This window comes from Pyrus communis, chromosome 11 (assembly GCF_963583255.1).
Source record: "Pyrus communis chromosome 11, drPyrComm1.1, whole genome shotgun sequence".
In the NCBI taxonomy this organism is placed as follows: Eukaryota; Viridiplantae; Streptophyta; class Magnoliopsida; order Rosales; family Rosaceae; genus Pyrus; species Pyrus communis.
The window spans coordinates 18,871,104-18,893,102 of record NC_084813.1 but is presented as its reverse complement, the minus strand read 5'-3'; the positions used below and the strand labels follow the sequence as shown (position 1 = coordinate 18,893,102).

Genomic DNA, 21,999 nt, shown 5'->3' with positions numbered 1-21,999 from the left:
TGTCAAAATTTATATAACTTACAGAAAAGACATTATCAAATGGCTTATTAGTATACAAAAATGATTAACCTAGTATTCCACCTTGATAATTCATGTTTGGATCAACCATTTACACACAAAAAAATGTGATCCCATACTTGTTTGTTTTGGATAACAGATGCAACCATCCCTTAACACATGAGCAAAAGTTTTTTGGTTGAAGCAGTCACTGCAGAAAAAATAGTTTTGATCATCAGAGAAAAAAAAAAAAAAAAAAAAAGAAGCTAAAATTGAAAGAAAATGTTAATACACATGTAATAAATAGTTTGAAACAACCAATAATAAACAACAGTTAACCAAATAGAAAACAAAGCTTACAACTTAAACAGAAAAGAACAATCTACTGCTGCAAGCAACATAACGTCCACTTTGCAGATTTTTGTGGAACCACTGTGCAGGTTTTGTGGAACCACTTTAAAAATCCAAATCTTTAAGCACCTGATGATAAGTTGAGAGATTACTTTTTGATTATCAAAACCACTACTGGATTTATGCAGACAAAATCTCACAATATTATAACCATGACCTTATGCATAATAGGAACAACACTATAATCATATGTCTACCAGAAATTAACTCTTCTACAGCAGCAACAAGTGTAACATTATGTTGTGAAAAAAAATCGTCTTTAATTGAAACCATGTCAGAGACCAAAAGTTAAAATTAGTAGACTCCTTTGTTTGGTGTCACTCAAAAAGTGAATAATCATGCAAATACTATTAAAGGTCTATGGGCTGCTTACTGTGGTGTGGCCACTGTCTGAAGCAGCAAGAACCATTCTAACTTAATACTCCGCATGTTTTCTGGCTTAAGATTGGAAAGAACACACTCTCCAGTTCTGCCACGGAACAATTAATATGAATAAACATTGACAAAAATTGCTAGTAACTTAATACCCCCAAAAAAGTAATGAGCAAGTATGAAATTGTGAGTCACAGTCGGAGTAAGAGGAAGACGAAGAGAAATATTATATTGTGAGATTGTGAGCAACAGTGAAAATAAGAGTGAGAGTAACACAGAAATTCTACAAAGAAAATAAAAAAACAACAAAATTACACACACTGAGTGAGAAAAAGATTATATTGTGAGATTGGGAGTGTGAAATAAGGAAAATAAATTTTAAATAAAATTGTTGCACTCTCACCGTTTAAAATTTGGCAGGAATGGACAATTTAATAAAAGAGCAAAAAATTGCACCACCAATGATTGTACAACAGGATTCTTTGGCTGCTTTCCTATGTACCAATCCTTAACTGCAAGCCATGAAAACCAACGTTATCAAAGTATAAAATTGTTTTGTAAAACAGAAAGTAAATGTAAATCGATAGAAACAAAGGGAAAACCTACAATGCAGAAATTTTATTCATGAAAATTATCCCATTTTTTAACCACTATATAGCAGAACACAAAATCTATAACCAGCACATATTTCAACTTTATAATACAATTAAAAATAACAAAAGACTGAACTAAACTGCCAACACAGATCATTTATAAAAATTTTAACCAAAGATGTCCAAAATTGTTTTAATTTCATAAATACAACTACAAAAACGCAAAGATGTTTATAGATAGGTTGAATTACAAAAATAAGTTAATTGATAATAGTTCTTTAACAATATACATTTCAGAGAAGAAGAGCCAATTATTATAGGTTTCCTCTGTCTCTGTCCATTTACATTAGCCTTTTATTTTACAACAGAAGTTTAGATTTGAATTTATGTGGTGGCAGTTGAGTGCAACATTTCATTATTTTGAACCATATTATATAGTTTTCCTGTATTCAGGTTATCCTTAATCCAACACAACACCATGTTATACTAGCAATCTCTGTTAAATAACAAACTTTAGAGCAAAAAGAGTCTTCTCCAATTGGGATTAAAAACATCCACCAAATGATTTCAGATCAGTCTCCAAAAAATGATTTCAGATCAGTCTCCAAGCTCGTAAAACATGTTTTTATGCAAACAGAACAACGAAAAGTACAAAAAACTTAAAACCAACCAAGTGGTTTTCTTAAAGGAAGAAATTGGAGCAACACAAACAGAATGTATCAAATTAACAATATGCAATCAACGACCTATTTCATAACAAAAACAGCTAAAGGCTTAAACCCAAATGAGATTAAAAGTTAGGAATTCACAAACCAAATTGAAAATCTAATTCCAAAATTCCAAACACCCACCAAATGGTTTCGGATAAAGTTCTAAAGTTGAATACATGTTACCGATACATAAGGGTACATAAGAATGAGAAGTATGAAAATTTTAAAACAAAGGGCCAATCGTGCTCTTTGGCAAATTACAATTTAAATTTGGCTGCTTTTCAGTTTCACTCTACCCTTAGATTTGTTCTTCTTTATGAGTAGACCTTCCAACCCAACATCTATCCACAGATATAATTGTCCCTAGCGATACCAACACGAATCCAAAATCATATATATTGTCCAATGTAAACTAATTCTTAGCTAATTAACATGTTCAAATCCTTATTTTCTCATAATAAAATAACAGAAAATTAAACAACCCAAAAATCAAAACAACCCCACTTGTAGTTTTAGCTCACTAATCCATTGGATAAATTGATGCCAAATTCAATCAGGAAACATACAATTAACAACAACCCAGAAGAGCAATCCAAAACCCAACAAATTAACCAAAAAATACCACTTGTACTTTTAGCTTAGTCTTCCAATTGAATCAGATATACCATCAAATTTCAATCAGAAAATAGAAAATTAAGAACCCAGAATTTTCACTCACCTGCTGTGAAACTCGTCCCTGTTGAGCAGCAGTAGGAACAGGTAAACTGGGTGATATATACAACCGATTAAAACACTCAACTTTAGCTGCTTCAGCTACATAACAGAAAAAGAAAAAAAAAGTTAATTTAACTATAATTAAGTAATCCGGTTTAAGATATATACCTCATCCCCAACATTCATACCAAAATCGATATTGCACGGTATCTTATTCTCAATCAAATACGGTCCACCTACACGTTTCAAAATTCCTACAGTGTCAGTAATGAATTACCCTTTGTTTTGGCAAAAGGCTTTTTGCATACGCTAACATTTTAGTCAACCAATTTACATGATAGGAACCGTAAATTGGCAGCACAACAAAAGAGGATCAACAAAAATCTCGACAAATACCTGAAACTACCATTCCACTTCTTTTCAATTGTGAAGCACTATACATGTTTCACTACCAAATGCTCATATACATGATAAAACCTAAAAAATAAAATAAAAATAAAAATAAAATAAAATAAAAAATAAAATAAAATCGTTGGAGAATCATAAGATGAATGACTCACATGTTTTCTATCTTGGCAGCTTAGTTTCAGGAAGCGAACATGTGCACAATGGGACCGTCTATGCCTTCAGTTGAATGTGAGTTGAAAAGACTATTCGCAATAGCTTAAACCAACTCGGTCCCTCTCTTTATACATTCCTTCACTAATTCCTCCCTAAATACCATGAAAAAAACAAATCAGAATTTCACCCACTGAACAAAAACCCATCAGCATAGTGTGATAAATTCATTATTTCACTTATGACTGCCACTTTACTGATGGGATTAATCCAAATAAAATCCCAATTTCCAAAAGTAAATTTTCAATTAATTTCTCAAAAGAAATAATTTCAAAATGCCCAGAAGTATACAAAATATTACCAAAAAATAGAGATATATTGAATAAGTAAAGAAAAATAACTTAGAGAAGGGGATGGAGGGGAATCTGTGATGAGGGTCGAAGGCTATGAGATTACCCAGATCGACTTGAAAATGCTGCTGTCGGGTCTCCATTGCCGCTTTCCTGCAGTTTCTTTTCATCCTCTCCATTCGACAGTCCAGGTCTGCAACCCAAAAACATACAGAAACGATTAGCTTCGCGGTCGGATTATCAAATCATGCGGTTACAGGACCGACATGCACGCAAATAAAAAATTCATCAATTTGTTTTTTCTGAATCCATAATTCAAATTGGAGTTCGAATTCAACGGAAAAAAAAAATACATAAATCCATCAAAAATTTTGCCCAGATGAAAAAAGAAATAAAGAATGAATTAGAAGCTTTTAGCAAAAGAGTTTACCTCAACAGGCCTCTCTCTCCCTCTCCCCTGTAAATTCACCGAACCTAGAAAAAGCCATCTGTAAATTCAAAACAACCCGCAAAATCACAAATATAAAATTCAAACAAAAAATCCATGTGAACATCGAAAACCACAAAAACAAAATTTGAAACAGCAACACGGAGAAAGTCACGAAACTTACCAGAAGACTCTAGATTTCGTGGGTAAAAAACCGATCCTGATCGAATCCAAAAACTGATGAAATCTGTAGCCACCGAGAGGTTTTAAAATCACAAAAATTTGAACAAAGAAAAGAGAATTCAAAAACCAAACCCAAAACAAATATACCGGAGAACTCACCAGGAAACCCAAGGATTCTGCAGGATTGACGATTTCCTGAAAACCAAGCTTTTTTAGGTTTAAACTTTCTTCCCGAAGGCAACAGATGTAACATTCTTGGAAAGAAAATTCGATCACGAATTGAAAAAAAAAAAGTGAGAGAGAGAGAGAGAGAAACGAACCTTCATACGGAGGCTAGCGATCCGGAGCTCGAGAGAGATCGAGAAATCTGTGGAAGCAAATGGAAGAACCCTGATTTTCCATCGTTCTTCCGTTCTAGGATGAGAGAAACGGAAAGAGAAGGAAAGAAGAGTAAAGTGAAAAGTGGAAGATGCTGGAAGCACACAACACGAAGAAATCGAGAGATTTCTATCGCACAGCAGGATAAAAACGGCATTTTACTGTATAATATACACAAAAAGCTAAACTTACAGAACAACTGAAGGGTAAAAAAGGAATAACACTGGCAAAGGAACAGTAAAAAGAACACAAAGGGAATTAACAGGAAAGTTGGGCGTTTAGTGTATATATAATATAATTTGACTTTGTTGTTTATTAAAAATAAAAAAGTTGAAAAGGTCAAACAAATTGGAAATAAGAGGAAATTACAAATTAATAATGGAAACAGATCCTATTCGGATATCTTCTACTAAGACTACCAGATCAAGTGATCTGGATCTTTAAAATTTTATCCAACGATAAAAAATTATTATAGCTTTTAAGGAATCAAAACAGATGAACCGTTAGATAAAATTTCAAAGGTTCGGATCACTTGATCTGGTGGCTTTAGTGGAAAAGATCTGGAGATGATCTATTTCCATTAATAATGATATCTACTTCCTTCCTTATGGGGTCATCTATGGATAGTGATGTGTTCAGGTTGAGAAATTTTTCATTGTGACGAGAATATGAATGGTATACTACGTGTTTTTATGTAAATGATAAGAAATTTTATTTTTTAAGTTGTTAACTTTTTTATAGTATCACGTGATGTACCATCCCGTATACCGATCATATTGATAAATCTCTTGCTCAGGTCAATCAAGGCATATTGAATTAGTACAAATTTTGGCATGAAGAAGTAAGATTTTCTCTTCTATTTTCATTTTCTTCCCTTTCTGCCTCTCATACTTTGCTTTTTGTCTCATTGTTTATGTAAAATATCAATATAAGATATCATATAGGAAGATAGGAAAGATAAGATAGATTAGAAAATGAGAGAATCCTCGTCCGCAAGTGAACCTGTTGAATTGTGCTTAGGAACAGTGTTTTTCTCTTAGTATATATAATTTGACTTTGTTGTTTGTTAAAAAAAAAGTTGAAAAGGTCAAACAAGTTGGAAATAAGAGGAAATTACAAATTAACAATGGAAAGAGGTCCTTACCGGATTTCTTTCATTAAGACTACCGAATCAAGTAATCTGAACATTTGAAATTTTATCTAACAGTAAAAAAATTATTATAGCTTTTAAGGGATCAAAACAGGTGAGCCGTTAGATAAAATTTCAAAGGTTCGGATCACTTGATCTGGTGGTCTTGGTAGAAAAGATTTGGAGATGATCTCTTTCCATTAATAATGGTATCTACTTCCTTCCTTTTAGGATCATCTATGGATAATGATGTGTTCAGGTTGAGCAATTTTTCATTGTGACGAGAATATAGGTGATACACTACGTATTTTTATCTAAATGATGAAAAATTTTATTTTTTAAGTTATTAACTTTTTTATAATAACACGTGGTGTACCACCCCGTATACCGGTCATACTAAAAAATCTCTCGTTCAGGTCAATCACGGCATATTGAATTAGTACAAATTTTGGCATGAAGAAGTAAGATTCTCTCTACTCCTATTTTCATTTCCTTCTCTTTCTTTTTCTCATACTTTGTTTTTTGTCTTATTGTTTTTATAAAATATCAATATAGAATATCAATATAAAATATCATGTAGGAAGATAGGAAAGATAAAATAGATTAGAAAATGAAAGAATCCTCGTCCCCAAGTGAACATGTACCCAGGTACCCAGGTACCGAAGTCATCACTGCGTACGTTAATGGAGGTGATCACGCATGCTCTTGCGTCACCCAAAAACCTGCACGTAAGTCTATAAATAGTGAAATAGCATCTCCTATGACAACCAAAACCCAAAAACTTCAACTGTTCACCAAGATAAAAAACCCAAAAACCTAGAGCAAAACGACTTTTTTCTCAACCATCTCTTTAATTTCTTCCCAATTTCTGGGGAGCCCTCTGCATATTTACAACAAATTATTAAGGGTCCCAATTATTAAGCATGAGCTCACAGACGAGTAGTGTCAATGGAAACTGCTTGGGATGGGCTGCAACTGATGAATCTGGAGTTCTCTCGCCGTACAAGTTTACCCGAAGGTAACTAAATTTGTATCAGTTTTAACAAAACAGAAACGGAAAAATGTGAACCGGATTTTTTTATTTTTTTATTTTTTTATTTTAAGTACATCGATATTTTTGCACTAAGAAGAGGGGAAGTTTGGCCTAAGCCACAAAGTGGATAGCTTAATTTGGTATTGAATTTATTATCTAGGAGATTCGAACTTAAGATCTCTCACTTCCTAGTGAAAAGAAATACCATCAGACCGTAATACTAAGTGGCTGTGAACTGAGTTATATATGTACGTTATTGGATGGCTAGATAAGCGTAACTTGCAAGACTAGCCATAATTAGGCATACAACTCACATAAAATACATATTGTTTTTGTATTAACTAGAGACAACTACCATAAAATACATATTGTTTTTGTATTAACTAGAGACAACTACCATTACGTCAACGCTAGTAGGAGTGTGTATCTACATATATATATATATATATATATATATATATATATATATATATATATTTTGTTTTTTTCTTTGCTTGATTTCACCTGGTTGATACCAAAACTTTAGTGGCATTCACTAGAGACAACTACCATTACGTCAATGACTAGTAGGAGTGTATATCTACATATATATATATATATATCTATGTATGTATATATGCATTTTTTTTTTTTTTGCTGTGAACTGAGTTATATATGTACGTTATTGGATGGCTAGATAAGCGTAACTTGCAAGACTAGCCATAATTAGGCATACAACTCACATAAAATACATATTGTTTTTGTATTAACTAGAGACAACTACCATAAAATACATATTGTTTTTGTATTAACTAGAGACAACTACCATTACGTCAACGCTAGTAGGAGTGTGTATCTACATATATATATATATATATATATATATATATATATATATATATATTTTTTTTTTTTTTTTTGTTTTTTTCTTTGCTTGATTTCACCTGGTTGATACCAAAACTTTAGTGGCATTCACTAGAGACAACTACCATTACGTCAATAACTAGTAGGAGTGTATATCTACATATATATATATATATATGTATGTATGTATATATGCATTTTTTTTTTTTTTTGCTGTGAACTGAGTTATATATGTACGTTATTGGATGGCTAGATAAGCGTAACTTGCAAGACTAGCCATAATTAGGCATACAACTCACATAAAATACATATTGTTCTTGTATTAACTAGAGACAACTACCATTACGTCAACGACTAGTAGGAGTGTGTATCTACATATATATATATATATATATTTTTTTTTTTTTTTTTTTTTTTTTTCTTTGCTTGATTTCACCTGGTTGATACCAAAACTTTAGTGGCATTCACTCCTTTGAAGTGATCTGCTAGAAGTATAAAGAAGTATAGTGCCATTCCTTTTTATAAACACAACGCCCTTAATTTGTTATACTGATATGCAGCTTGTGATATCTTCCCCAAAGTTAGTGGCAATGCAGTCCTTGAACTAATATAAAATATTGATGGAAAATAATTAAGAAATAAACCTTGGGCCTAATAAAGTTCGATGCAGCTAGATCACGAATTGAAATCCGGATACAATTATCTAAAGTACACTAAATGACTACTATATTGAATTTACATGCTATATATGTAATATTGATAGTTTTAATTAAACGAAGGTTGAGTTAATGTATTCAGGAATCTTCAAAACGATGATGTTTCGATAAGAATTACGCACTGCGGAATTTGTTATGCTGATGTGGTTTTTCCAAGGAACAAGCATGGCAACGCCATGTATCCAATGGTGCCTGGGTATGTCGAATGATTTATTATGTTACATATATGATTGTTATTACATATATTTCCTTGAACTGACCTATTTTGTCTATGATTGATTGTACAACAGACATGAGATTGCTGGCATTGTTCAAGAGGTTGGTCCAAATGTTCACGGCTTCAAAGTTGGTGATCATGTTGGAGTGGGAACTTTTGTTAATTCTTGTAGAGATTGCGACTATTGTAGAGATGGCATAGAGATTTGCTGTGAAAAGGGAGCAATTTTGACTTATAACCATGTTGATGCTGATGGCACGATTACAAAAGGAGGGTTTTCCAGTTACATTGTTGCTCATGAAAGGTTAGTATTCTCCATGTCAAATGTAATGTGTCAACCTGTACTTCTGTATCATCATCTATTAGGATATGTTTAGTTTATGGTTTTAGATTTTGTGACCATCGACCCTGTGTATTTGCAATAACTGCAATGCGAGTGCCTAGACTTATAGTGTCTTAATGCTCAAGAAATCCGGAAACAGTACGAATCTATCCGGAAACAGTATGATATGTTAAATTTATGGTTTTAGATTTTGTGACTGTCGAGTGTCGACCCTGCGTATTTGCAATAACTGCAATGCGAGTGCCTAGATTTATAGTGTCTACATAATTAATTGCTTAATGCTTAAGAAATTCCGAAATAGTACGAATCTGTCATAGATGAGGACGTTAACTTTGTTCTTGAAATTATTATAGGTACTGCTTCAAGATACCAGAGGGCTACCCCTTGGCTTCTGCAGCACCTCTGCTTTGTGCCGGCATTACTGTTTACTCTCCAATGATCCGCCATAAAATGAACCAGGACGGTAAATCACTAGGTGTGATTGGCCTTGGTGGTCTCGGACACTTGGCAGTGAAATTTGGGAAGGCTTTTGGACTAAACGTGACAGTTTTCAGCACAAGCTTATCAAAGAAGGAGGAAGCTCTAAGTCTGCTTGGTGCAGACAATTTCGTTGTCTCATCCAACCAAGAGGAAATGACGGTAAAATTTCACAAGTTGATATAATTGTTTACGGCAAATTGATTCGTGCAATTTAGTTTTGTGTGTACATTCCGTTTTGTTTCCCATTCCAGTCTTTGGCGACACTTAGCATACGAATTTTTATTCATCTGATTTTGTTATATCGACAATTTTTACTGTTTATGCAGGCCCTGGCTAAGTCGCTTGACTTCATCATCGACACAGCATCTGGTGATCATCCATTTGATTTGTATATGTCTCTGCTGAAGACTGCTGGTGTTCTAGTCTTGGTTGGGGCACCAACCGAAGTTAAATTAAGTCCCATGAGCTTGATTATTGGTATGTTAACACTTTTAATACTCACAACTTTCTTTTTTAAGACAAGAATTATAGATCATTTTACAAAATATATTGACTATTTGTCAGGTATGAAGTCAATTTCTGGTAGCGGAACGGGAGGTACAAAACAGACGCAGGAAATGTTAGACTTTTGTGCTGCTCACAAAATTTATCCAAACATAGAAATAGTTCCAATTCAGTATGTGAATGAAGCTCTTGAGAGGCTGATCAAGAGGGATGTGAAGTACCGTTTTGTTATAGATGTGGAAAACTCCCTAAAATGATGAGGAATCGATATTTCTCTTTGAATTCATTGAGAACTTGGTATGAGGATGAAGAAGTTGGTATGCAACAGGGTTGCCGTTAATTTTTCAGTTTTTTTTTTTTTTTTTTTTTTTGTTTTTGCTAAGAAGCGAATGTTGTCCTACTTTGATATTTGTTATACGTGGAAGTGTTTGTACTCAAGTTTTAAGTAACATGTGATGTGAGTGAGTTAGAACTTTAAAGAATTATATGAAATAAATAAATGAGTTTAGCCATATATCACAATAAATTCTTGTTTTTAGCTTGAATAGATTGGCACCACTACGTGTATCGCCCACGCCAACAACGTACTCATGTATTACATTGAGTTTTCCATTTTTTTATCACTTTAAAATTTACCTTGAGATTTGATTTCATTTTGCTTTCGGTCCATGGATTAATTAGAGGAAATTTCAGAAGCCCAGTTAAGCAATTGTTCTTCAAGTAGAGGTTAAGCAGTCCATGTTAGGAAAACGGGATATGTCCTGTAATCCTCCTGTTTGTAACTGAGCGCCAAAGTTGAAATTATAAATATGCCTCATACAATTTTCTTTTTGTTTGACTTTCAATTCTTCCTTAGCCCTCTAATTATTTAAAGCGTGACAATTGGCTTTAAACTATCAAATTGTCATGTAGACCGAATAATGAAGAGCTAACTACGTTTTTTTAGTGGATGCGGGGGTGTCAACTTGAGACTAAGTTCAATCAAGTGAGTAGAATAGATGTGGTGGTGGTGTCAAATGCGTTGCTGACTTTTGTATTCAAGCGATCACGGGCGAGGAAGGAACATGTCTTGGCCTTGGGTTTTAGAACCTAAATACAAGGTTGCTAGTCATTGTGAAGTTCAATTAAGGTTCAACTTTAAATGTGCTGAACACTGAGAAATCTGGTAACACCTCATCACCAAGAGGGTAGTGAGATGATCTCTTTCACTAAGAAAACCAATGGCTCCTCGATGGCAGAGACTTGGATAAGTAACTAGCCAAACTCAAAGTAGTGCTATTAATCTAAACTGAAGGAATTTCTCAGTCCCTTGATTCTATAGCTCCAGCGTTGTTAATCCAAATTGAAGATGTCGTCAGTTGTCAACATAGTGTTGTTACTCCAACCTGAAGTTGACGAAGGAGTTAGGTGAGTTAGTGACATCTCAGAGTACGAGAAGGATTAGCATAGAGCGAGGTTTTGCGCATGACATTTGTGTGTTGAGTTGAAGAACCACTTCTATTTATAAGGTAGGATTTCGTGGTGACCAAGCTAGCTGAAGTAGAATCCTAATAGAACTATATTTCTTCGGTGCTTTTCTAGATATCTATGATATTATCCTTTCACTAAACAAACCCGATCCGCACATGGTCTCAGCCACTTCGACTTGAACTAGGATTCATAACCTAGCCGTCTTATGGATTAAATTCACTTGTTATTTGATCAGTCACAAGTCTTGACTCTTGTAATAATTAGAATCTTATCAATATCTACCATGATCCTTAGCAATTTCAATTTAATTAGAACTCAATCGAATCATTCCTTCCATGGCTGAACATCACCTGACTTGAGAAATCAGTATTGGGCAGCGAACCACAACCTTTTAACCTAGTCATCTCTCTTTTGCCCAAACCTAATATTTAAGGCCCAAACAGGTATGCGTTGAGAAATATGAGTAATCAATGATCCAATCATATTAGATAACAATAGCCTCAATTTTCTCTTCTATTGCATGATTGTGCATTAGCTTGGTGGTTGGAAAATAACCGTCTTCAGGTGTGAAGGTGAGAGGGTAGACAAAAAAAGGACAGACTGAAATAATGGTTGCATCACATTTTTTTTTTGAACAAACGATAACATGCTGGGAGTGGGGGGTGGGCTAATCCTCACACTGGGGCTAGTCATAATAATGTGGTTCAAATTCCCTTTTGGCAAGAATCGAAACTATGACCTTTCACTTACAAGTGAAGGGAAATACTGCTAGACCGTAGTAGTAATTGGCAATGATTGCGTCACATTTGAGTATTTATGAAAATTTTGTATTGCCAAGGGCCTAACTTAGTTTTTGCCCTAGGATCCTTAATTAGCCATAACCAGCCCTAGATGGGATGGCGAACAATAACTACGTTTTTCTTATGATCAATGCCCCTATTAATTGCATATTTAGAATTTGAAATTTGGGCTTTTGTGTGAATGGGTAGACCGATATCATAGTGTCATGAACTAATCATACAATGTTACATAGCTTGTGCGGGGCTTCACGTTAACACTGCACTTGTTTCAAGCAAGTCATTTTGTAAATTCAAGTATGCAACTGGAAATGAAACAAATTTTGTTTTCAATTTACACATACGAAATATGGGAAAAAAAAGAAAATGGTACGGGTAATTACCAAAGGCGGGTAAAGAATCTTACATTTCTCAACTCCTGGGAAGAGACACGGGAATTACCAAACCCAACCTTAGTATTCTCCATGTCAAATGTAATGTGTCAACCCGTACTTCTGTATCATCATCTATTAGGATATGTTTAGTTTATTGTTTTAGATTTTGTGACCATCGACCCTGCGTATTTGCAATAACTGCAACGCGAGTGCCTAGACTTATAGTGTCTTAATGCTTAAGAAATCCGGAAACAGTACGAATCTATCACAAATGAGGATGTTAACTTTGTTCTTGAAATTATTATAGGTACTGCTTCAAGATACCAGAGGGCTACCCCTTGGCTTCTGCAGCACCTCTGCTTTGCGCCGGCATTACTGTTTATGCTCCAATGATCCGCCATAAAATGAACCAGGCCGGAAATTCACTGGGTGTGATTGGCCTTGGTGGTCTCGGACACTTGGCAGTGAAATTTGGGAAGGCGTTCGGACTAAACGTGACAGTTTTCAGCACAAGCTTATCAAAGAAAGAGGAAGCTCTAACTCTGCTTGGTGCAGACAATTTCGTTGTCTCATCCAACCAAGAGAAAATGACGGTAAAATTTCACAAAGCTGATACAACTCTTTACGACAAAATGTTTCGTGGAATTTAGTTTCGTGTATACAAAATTGTGCTTAGCATACGAACTTTTGTTCATCTGATATTGTTATATCTAGGGTTTTTACTATTTAATTATGCAGGCCCTGGCTAAGTCACTTGACTTCATCATCGACATAAATTGATATTTCGCTTCGAATTCATTGAGAATTGATACGAGGATGAAGAAGGTGTGTAACAGGGTTGTGGTTAATTTTCAGTTTCTGTTTTTGCTAAGAAGGGTTGTGGTTAAATCACAGGCCACAAAATTTCATTAAAGCCAAATCTAACGGTCAAGAGGGTGTCTCCATTTTTTTTGACAAATGGAGATCTCTTCCCTTAATGGCTTCCTATATATATGATTTTTAATAGTATGTGAGTGAGTTTGAACTTCAGAGAATCTAATAAAAATAAATAATGAGTTTAATCATATATCACGATAAATTCTTGTTCATTGAATGAATTAGTAACATCACGTGCAACGTTCATGCCAATAATATACTCATGTATCACATTCGTTCTTATATTTGAGCTTTCCATTTTTTAATCACTTTCATATCGACCTCGAGATTTGATTTTATTTTTGACTTCGGTCTAGGGATTAATTACATGAAATTTCAGGAGCCCAGTTCAGCAATGGTTCATAGGGTAGAGGATGAGCAGTCCATGTTAGGAAAATAGGCATTTGGGGTGATGTGTCCTATAATCCTCCTACTTGTATCTGAAGCCTTCCACACATTACTTATTTAAGAAAGTTGAAATTAGAAATGCTTCGTGAACTTACAACTTTCTTTCGATTTTCCTGTTCGACTTTCATTTTATTCTTAGCTCTCTAATTATTTAACGCGTACCAATTGGTCCCAAACAACTGTCATATTTTTTATTTGTTCTCCCCACTTGAATGAACAAAAATAACTCTTAATTTTATGAAAAAATGTAGCACTATAAAGCAAATTGACACATTCTAAAAGATTAGTAATTGTCATAACCAAATTGAAAGTAGAGAGAACAAATCTGAAGATTCAAGGTCATGTTGCATCCCTAAACTTTTCCCTTTTAAAGCAGAAAATAATTCGAAACTATTTTGTTTAGAAGTATAGTGTACCAGCTTCTGCCTATTTTGATTTCAATCCAACCCCAACCCCCACCCCTTATCTCTTTTTGTTGTTCGACCCCACCCTGGCAACCCTTGGATAAAGACCATTTTCCACCATACACGCACGGGTGTGACCTGCATAAAATTTCCTTCATATTAGTTTTGCCCACGGGTAATGATTCTCTCATCTTTCTGGGACCACAAGGATTGCACGTGCAATCACTCACTTCAGTACTTCTAATCGTTGTCACAACTTAACATTATGTTTGGATAAAGGGAAATAAACTTAGAATTTAAGTAAAAAATCAGAATTTATAAATTGACATGCATCAATTCCCTTGTTTGGATTCATAAACATAGAAATTTAAAATTTCAGCTTGGAAAAAAAACTTAGAGTTTGGAATCTCCAATTTCCAAGTTTAAATTATATGTAAATAAGCACCATTTCTTAATTTTTATGATTGAGAGTTTAAAATAACAAATTTCGTATTCAATTCATTGTTCTTTTAGGTTAACCAAACAAGAAAATTTACAAATTCTAGAAAATAAAATCTCGTCATTTCAATTTCTCTCATTTTAAAATTCCTTAGTAATCTTAAATTTCTTCATCCAAACATAGTGTAAGTGTTCAATTGATAATTATTTTGTTTCTTATTTTTTTTATTTTACTATTTGTGCTAGCTAATGATAGATGAAATATTTGGGAAAAAAAAGGATAATGATAGGAAGACTAAATTTTTAAATCAAATTTGTAAACCAAATCATGGGTCACCAATAAGAAATAAGCATGTTAATCGACATTTAAGTAACAATTCAATCATCAACATCCACATTATTTGGTTTACAAAATTTGGTTTAGAAATTTGGTCTCCCTAACATTACACAAATTGGATAGAAAAAAACTCAAGGGGTTGATATAGTGAAAAGCGACTATAGGTTAGAATCTCTAACTCGAATTCAAACTCTAGGGATGCATTCTTTGGTGCCCCTGACTTTGCTTTGGCGGCGTACCGTTTGACCCGGAGGATAAAAATATGATGTCGACTCATGTGGTATCGAGAGATTAGTCTGACACTAATATGTTGTGCAATACCTCTTATATTAAAGAAACTAGAAAACTATTTTAAAGTTGTTTTCACTTTTTAAGTTTTGTTTTCATTCTTTCTTAATACTTCTTCCCTTAGCAATTAAATGAAAAACTTTAATGCTACTAACTTTACCAAAACAAAACAAAAAGAGTAGTGATATCCATATACCCATTTTTACTCCTCTCACACCTCTCTCAATTTCTGGCCATGAGATCAAATGAATTGAAAAAGATTAATGGTAAAAAATTAACAAGGATGTGTGAAAGGTAAAAACATGTGCGTGAATAGCACTTTCCACCAAAAAGAACACTACAACATTACCAATAATGTTACATAACCCAAATAAACTACATTTTGTTAGACTTAAGTCACAAATATTCATTTGTAAAAAACTAACCCTAAAGTTTAATAGACAAGAAATAAAAATACTTATGGGTCACAAAAAACCCCTAAGATTTGAAAACGAAAATTCCCTTACACTACAATAAACTAAATTGCTAACTAATTAACTTTTTCAACACATTGAAGATGCAAATAAAAAATATAAACAAAATAGTTATTAAACAAGCCCTAAACTATCTATGTTAACATTATCAGAAATTATCGATGACATGTTGGCAAGTTTGTTGTCAAATATCAAGACATATATTTGATATCAAAACATAGTTGATGGTATTAATATTGACAGTCGTTCAATAGTGGGACTAAATACGATATCAAGACATATATTATCTGGATGAGACATCAAAGCTCCATTCCTTGAAGGGCGCACCTTGAAGTTAACTTGAGATTTATTAGCATTTATTTTCTTCAATATGGTACATGCATGGGGGAAGTATCTGCTAACACCTTAGCTTGGGGAGCACATACATGGTTTAGCAAGTTCTAGTTGTATGCATGCATATGGTCCTAAGTACTTCCAGTGCTGGCACATAATCCTAAATGTGGCTTCGACTCTTTTAATTAGGGTTTATTGAGGTAGAGATTAAGAAACAACACCAATTCGGGTTACCTAAATATTTAAATGTCACCTCCAAGTTTTTGAACTTCATGTGACAAAGGTTATTTTGATGTACGAAGTGTTTAATCAATCAATGTACTCGTTTGAAAATCAGGAAAAAAATAAAAAATATTTGGCCGTAGTTTGGAATTTTTCTCCGGGTGACACATGAAAGTCTCTCATAGAGACGCAGATTCCACAAGACAATTATATGACAATTTTGTACTCTGTCTTAATAGGGAAATGGATTACTTCTTATTAATATATGATTGGATTCTTCGAGTTATATAGTCACAATCACAAGATTGCAAGGAGGATAGTGCTGTATAGATATCTATTACATGATATTGATCTGATGTACGCATGAGAGAGATTTTTATCTCCTCTATATAAAAATTTGATCATCTGCAGCTTTATTTCATCAAGAACAGATGGGGCAAGATAATCTGAAGTTTGAATAGAAAGATGATGCTGGTGTTACTTGTTAGTGTATAAGACATACATATACATATTAACTCTATAAGACCAACTCCAATGGTTGAAGTAAAAATTTAAATTTTTAGCCCAAAAAATTTTGGTTGTAACTTAGAAACAGTTTTTTTTTATTTTTTTTATTTAAATAAGAATCCGAAGTTGTTGAAGAATGATTTTTAACCTTTTTTTTGTAGCTTTTTTTTTTAAAATAAAATTTATGTAGATTATCCTAATTTATTTTTATAGACATTTTGTCCCAAAAATATTTAGATTATAATAAATAATAAAAAATCACTAAACCTACCTCATTCTTTCACATTTGTCCATGTTATTTGCCACATGAAATAACATGGACAAATACACAGCCTACCCATTCTTAAACACAAATACATAGGTGGGTAGAAAGAAAAAGAAGAAGAATCGTTTGACGAAAGTGAATTTTGTGTGGATGTTTGAACAAATACATAGGTATTTATAGAGTTTCTAAGTGATTATGATTTATATAATGTTTTTAATTGTTTTCGCTATTGGACTTAACTTTGGGTTATTAGATCTTTTCTTTACTATTAGATTTGCTAATATTCAATCTCCATCATTGATAAATTTGATTTTTCTAAAAAAATTGAATTTGACCCACTGGTTGAATCAACAGTCCAACCATGTAGGCCGTCTAATAAAAAAAAAATCGTTGATTTTTTGCAAAAGTCACCAACAACGTCGACAATGTTGTAAATAGTGGGTATGTTTGCCCACATGTGTATAGTAAAGACTCATATGCTAAATAGTAACCCTTTTGTAAGTTTCCTTTGAAGTGGCTCTATAAATAATAGCACTTCGATTGTTCAAAGTGGAAAAACACAGAAAAGAGAAAAGAAAGAAATATACTACCTTCAGTAACTCTTATTTTCACACTTGCAATAATTTTGTGGTAGTATTAAAAAAACTAAACAGTGTAATATTTGCACCCGCTTCACCCTCGCTCTTAGCAAAGGTTATTTCTCTAACTTTTGCTTATTTATAACACGTTATCAGCACGAGTCTCTAACCATTTCTCATTTCTCTTCGCCGAAAGAAAAGAAAAAAAATGTTTCCTCTAAGAATTTTACTGTTCTTCTTCTTCCTCTGCTTCAACTGTTGGATATACCCTCGCGAAGAACTGTTTGCACCATGCTTGCTTTTAGTTCTTAACATAACAATTACTTATATCTTTGATTTCTTATTTGGTGTAGCTATTGACTACTAACCTAATGTTTATTTATGCAATCAAAGATGGTGCGGTATCATTGTCTATCTTGGACTGCAGATTTAATTTTACTGTAATTTTAGATGGAGCGGTATGATTGCCCATCCTATCCTGCATATTTAATTTTATTGCAATTTTAGGTGGTGTGGAATAATCACCCACCCTGCTCTGCACATTTAAATTTTATCGCAATTTTAAGTGGTGCGGTATAATCGTGCACTCTACTCTGTATATTTAAATTCTCCTGCTGTTTAAAGTGGTGCGGAATAATCGTCCATCCTATGCTTGTTCTGATGAGAATGTTGCGGTACAATCGCCTTTCTCATTAATCATGTAAATCTCGAGCCTGAAGTTTCGAGTACTTATCATTTTGACATGAAGATCAAAATGAAAAATTTGTAAGAACTAGAAGTTCTAACAAAATATTCCTCCAGAATACATATTATTGCAAGTTTTTACACACCTCAATTTTCTTTTAGAAGAGAAAATGGAGAACTTGGCAAAGCTTGATTTTGTTACCCTGAATATTACTGGAAAGAATTACCTTACCTGGGTAATGGATGCCAAGATCCATCTGGAGGCAGGAAATCTTGGGGAAACCATTAAGGAGGATAACAGTGCATCCTCTCAAGATCAGGCGAATGCCATGATCTTTATCCATCGCCACCTTGATGAGGGACTGAAGAGCGAGTACCTCATGGTTGAAGATCCACTAACCCTCTGGAAGGCACTGAAAAATAGATGCAATCACCAGAAGACGGTGATTCTTCCAATGGCTCGTTATGAATGGGCTCACCTAAGGATGGATTTCAAGACGGTGGCTGAGTACAATTCTGCTATGTTCAGAATTACTTCCTAGTTGAAGCTCTGTGGAGAAACGATCACTGAGGAAGATATGCTGGAAAAGACTTTCAGCACTTTTCATGCCTCTAAAGTGCTCATGCAGCAACAGTATAGAGAAAAAGGCTTTACTGAGTACAACCAGTTGATATATGTACTCCTCATGGCTGAACAAAACAATGAGTTTCTGATGAAGAATCATCAGTCCCAGCTTACTGGATCTGCACCATTCTTAGAAGTGAATGCGGCTTCCCTTAAAGGGAATACCACATCCTCTCGTGGCAATAATTACAAACGAAGACATGGCCACAAGCGAGGCCGGTGGAATGGGAAAGGCAAGAACCATGGTGTCCAGGTTCCAAGGCATAATATAGGCTCGAGCTTTAAGAATGCATATCGCCAGAAAGGCATAGCTCATATGAACACTCCTAGAAATCCTGAAGTAGTTTGCCATAGGTGCGGTGGCAATGGGCACTGGGCGCGTACCTGTCGTACTGCAAAACATATGGTGGATCTGTATCAAACTTCCCTCAAGGAGAATGGTGTCGAGACCAATTTCCTCGACCAGGCTAAACCGATTAATATACCTGATCCAGTGAGTGATTTATTAGGACAGTTGAACACAACCCACCTAGATGTTTCAGATTTTATTATTGAAAGAGGGAATGAAGTTTATGGGTCTGATTGAATCTTTTATGTTTAATGTACTCTTGTTATTTGTACTTGTGGTTTAATGCTCGCATTTTCAATTCAATAAAAGTAGTATTCCAACATGAATAAACTGCTTTTAACTGTAATTTCCATTACTCAGAGAGCATGGATAAAAATTATGGTTGTTTTCAAAACAAGAGCAATGACAGAGACCTTTGTCTTGCAGATAGCTTAACCACGCATTCAATACTTCGAGATTGAAAGTATTTCTCGAATTTGGTACTTGCAAAAGTACATGTAACAACAATATCAGGGCCATCAGATGTAATTGAAGGCTCAGGAAAAACCCAAATCATGTTACCAAATGGAACAATATTGTCTATACAGAATGTGTTGTACATTACTCGATCCATTGGAAATTTGTTGAGTTTTAAAGACATAGGTCTAAATGGATACAACATTGAAACAAAAAGTACAGAAAATGTGGAATATATATGCATTACCTCCAATAATACCCAGAAGCGTATATTGGAGAAGTTGCATGGTTTATCGAGTGGATTGTATTATACATACATAAAGACAATTGAGGCATATAATGTCGTGAACCAGAAGTTCATGAACTCAAAAGTTTATATGCTTTGGCATGACCGTTTGGGTCATCTAGGATCCACCATGATGCGTAGGATCATTACCAACTCTAATGGACATCCATTATTGAACAAACATATTGGTGTCTTAAATGATAACCCTTGCAAGGCTTGTTCCCAAAGGAAGTTGGTAATTAGACCATCACAACTAAAGGTTGATGCTGAATCCCCATCATTTTTGCAAAGGATCCAAGGGGATATTTGTGGGCTTATTCAACCACCTTGTGGACCATTTCGATATTTTATGGTTTTGGTTGATGCATCTACCCGATGGTCACATGTTTTCTTGTTATCTACTCGAAATGTAGCTTTCACAAGACTTCTTGCTCAGGTAATTAAGTTGCGAGCACAGTTCATAGATCATCCCATTAAGTCAATCCGACTTGATAACGTTGGTGAATTTATGTCTCAAACATTTGATGATTAATGTATGACACTGGGCATTAATGTTGAACATCCTGTTCTTCATGTCCATACTCAAAATGGTTTAGTAGAGGCATTTATCAAGCGGCTTTAATTAATAGCCAGCACTCTGCTTATGAAAACAAAATTGCCAGTATCTGCATGGGGACATGCCATATTACATGCTGCATTATTGGTTAGATTGAGACCCATAGCCAACCACCAATATTCATCAATACAACTCGTGTTTGGGCATCAGCCAAACATTTCACATTTACGAGTTTTTGATTGTGCTGTTTATGTGTCTGTTGCACCGCCACAACGCACTAAAATGGGACCTCAGTGCAAACTGGGAATTTATGTGGGTTTTGATTCACCATCTATCATTAGATATTTGGAACCCTTGACAAGTGATATGTTTACAGCTCGTTTTGCTGATTGTCACTTTGATGAGACCATCCTTCTGTTGTTAGGGGGAGAAAAGACCGTTCCAGAAGAACGGCAAGAGCGGACATGGGTTGTTCCCACTTTGTCTCATCTTGATCCGCGAAGCATTCAATGTGAAAATGAAATGAAAAGGATCATTCATCTTCAAAGTATTGCTAATCAAATGCCAAATGCATTTAATGATGCTTCGAAAATGACAAAGTCACATATACCAGCTACAAATGCACATGCAAAAATTGATGTCCCTGTTAGACAAAATAAAGTGGCAGTGAATGATTCATCTAGTGCACGCCTGAAGCGTGGTAGACCCCCATGTTCAAAAAATTCAGCCCCTCGAAAGAGAAAGATGAGAGCACAGTTGAACCCAAGTGAAATCATTCAGGAAAAGAAAATGAATGATAAATCCACAATTCATGATTTTGTACTTCCAGAAAAAGAAAATGTCCTTTATGAGACAGATGTCCCTGAAGAGACAGAAGTACATGAAAGCAAAGAAATATCCATAAATTATGCATGTCCTAATGAATTGGGATCGAAATGAAATAATCATCGACGACATGTTTGCATTTGCAATAGTCACTGAAATTATATTAAGCGATGACATTGAGCCCCGCTCTGTTGATGAATGCAAACAGAGACATGATTGGCCTAAGTGGAAAGATGCAATCCAGGCAAATTAAATTCTTTGGAAAGGCGAAGAGTTTTTGAACCAATAGTCCAAACTCTGCCTGGTGTAAACCCCGCGGGTTACAAATAGGTATTCACAAGGAAACGCAACGAGAAAAATGAGATTGCAAGATACAAAGTAAGACTCATTGCACAAGGTTTTTCACAAAGACCTGAAATTGATTATGAAGAGACATACTCTCCTGTAATGG

General features: G+C 34.4%; 2 protein-coding genes and 1 long non-coding RNA gene across 4 annotated transcripts; 2 read left to right on the top strand and 1 right to left on the bottom strand.

The window, feature by feature from the left end:
* On the bottom strand, positions 1-4,975 carry LOC137708774 (uncharacterized). Of its 2 annotated transcripts, XR_011064828.1 has the most exons (12): positions 4,636-4,975; positions 4,475-4,510; positions 4,317-4,379; positions 4,136-4,193; positions 3,812-3,898; positions 3,358-3,510; positions 3,194-3,274; positions 2,986-3,033; positions 2,802-2,896; positions 1,184-1,292; positions 782-877; positions 1-208 (listed from the first exon to the last, which is right to left on the bottom strand). It is a non-coding gene; the product is annotated as an uncharacterized lncRNA (long non-coding RNA). The 2 variants fall into 2 exon arrangements; XR_011064829.1 differs by lacking the exon at positions 2,986-3,033.
* Positions 4,976-6,602: 1,627 nt separating this feature from the next.
* Positions 6,603-10,472, top strand: LOC137707511 (probable cinnamyl alcohol dehydrogenase 1). The gene is made up of 6 exons (XM_068446393.1): positions 6,603-6,840; positions 8,497-8,610; positions 8,705-8,935; positions 9,328-9,613; positions 9,781-9,931; positions 10,019-10,472. Exons 1-6 carry the CDS (start codon positions 6,746-6,748, stop codon positions 10,213-10,215), a joined length of 1,074 nt encoding a protein of 357 aa, XP_068302494.1. The 5' UTR covers positions 6,603-6,745; the 3' UTR covers positions 10,216-10,472.
* An 8,149-nt stretch (positions 10,473-18,621) lies between these two features.
* On the top strand, positions 18,622-19,662 carry LOC137709135 (uncharacterized). The gene is made up of 2 exons (XM_068448259.1): positions 18,622-18,894; positions 18,994-19,662. Exons 1-2 carry the CDS (start codon positions 18,622-18,624, stop codon positions 19,660-19,662), a joined length of 942 nt encoding a protein of 313 aa, XP_068304360.1.
* Positions 19,663-21,999: the final 2,337 nt, after the last annotated feature.

Bases quoted from the DNA above. Each gene is read 5' to 3' on its own strand.
- LOC137707511 (XM_068446393.1), top strand. From the start codon at position 6,746: ATGAGCTCACAGACGAGTAGTGTCAATGGAAACTGCTTGGGATGGGCT. The intron at 8,611-8,704 runs GTATGTCGAATG...ATTGTACAACAG, and splicing joins ATGTATCCAATGGTGCCTGG to ACATGAGATTGCTGGCATTG. The intron at 9,614-9,780 runs GTAAAATTTCAC...CTGTTTATGCAG, and splicing joins CCAACCAAGAGGAAATGACG to GCCCTGGCTAAGTCGCTTGA.
- LOC137709135 (XM_068448259.1), top strand. From the start codon at position 18,622: ATGGAGAACTTGGCAAAGCTTGATTTTGTTACCCTGAATATTACTGGA. The intron at 18,895-18,993 runs GTGATTCTTCCA...ATTACTTCCTAG, and splicing joins GATGCAATCACCAGAAGACG to TTGAAGCTCTGTGGAGAAAC.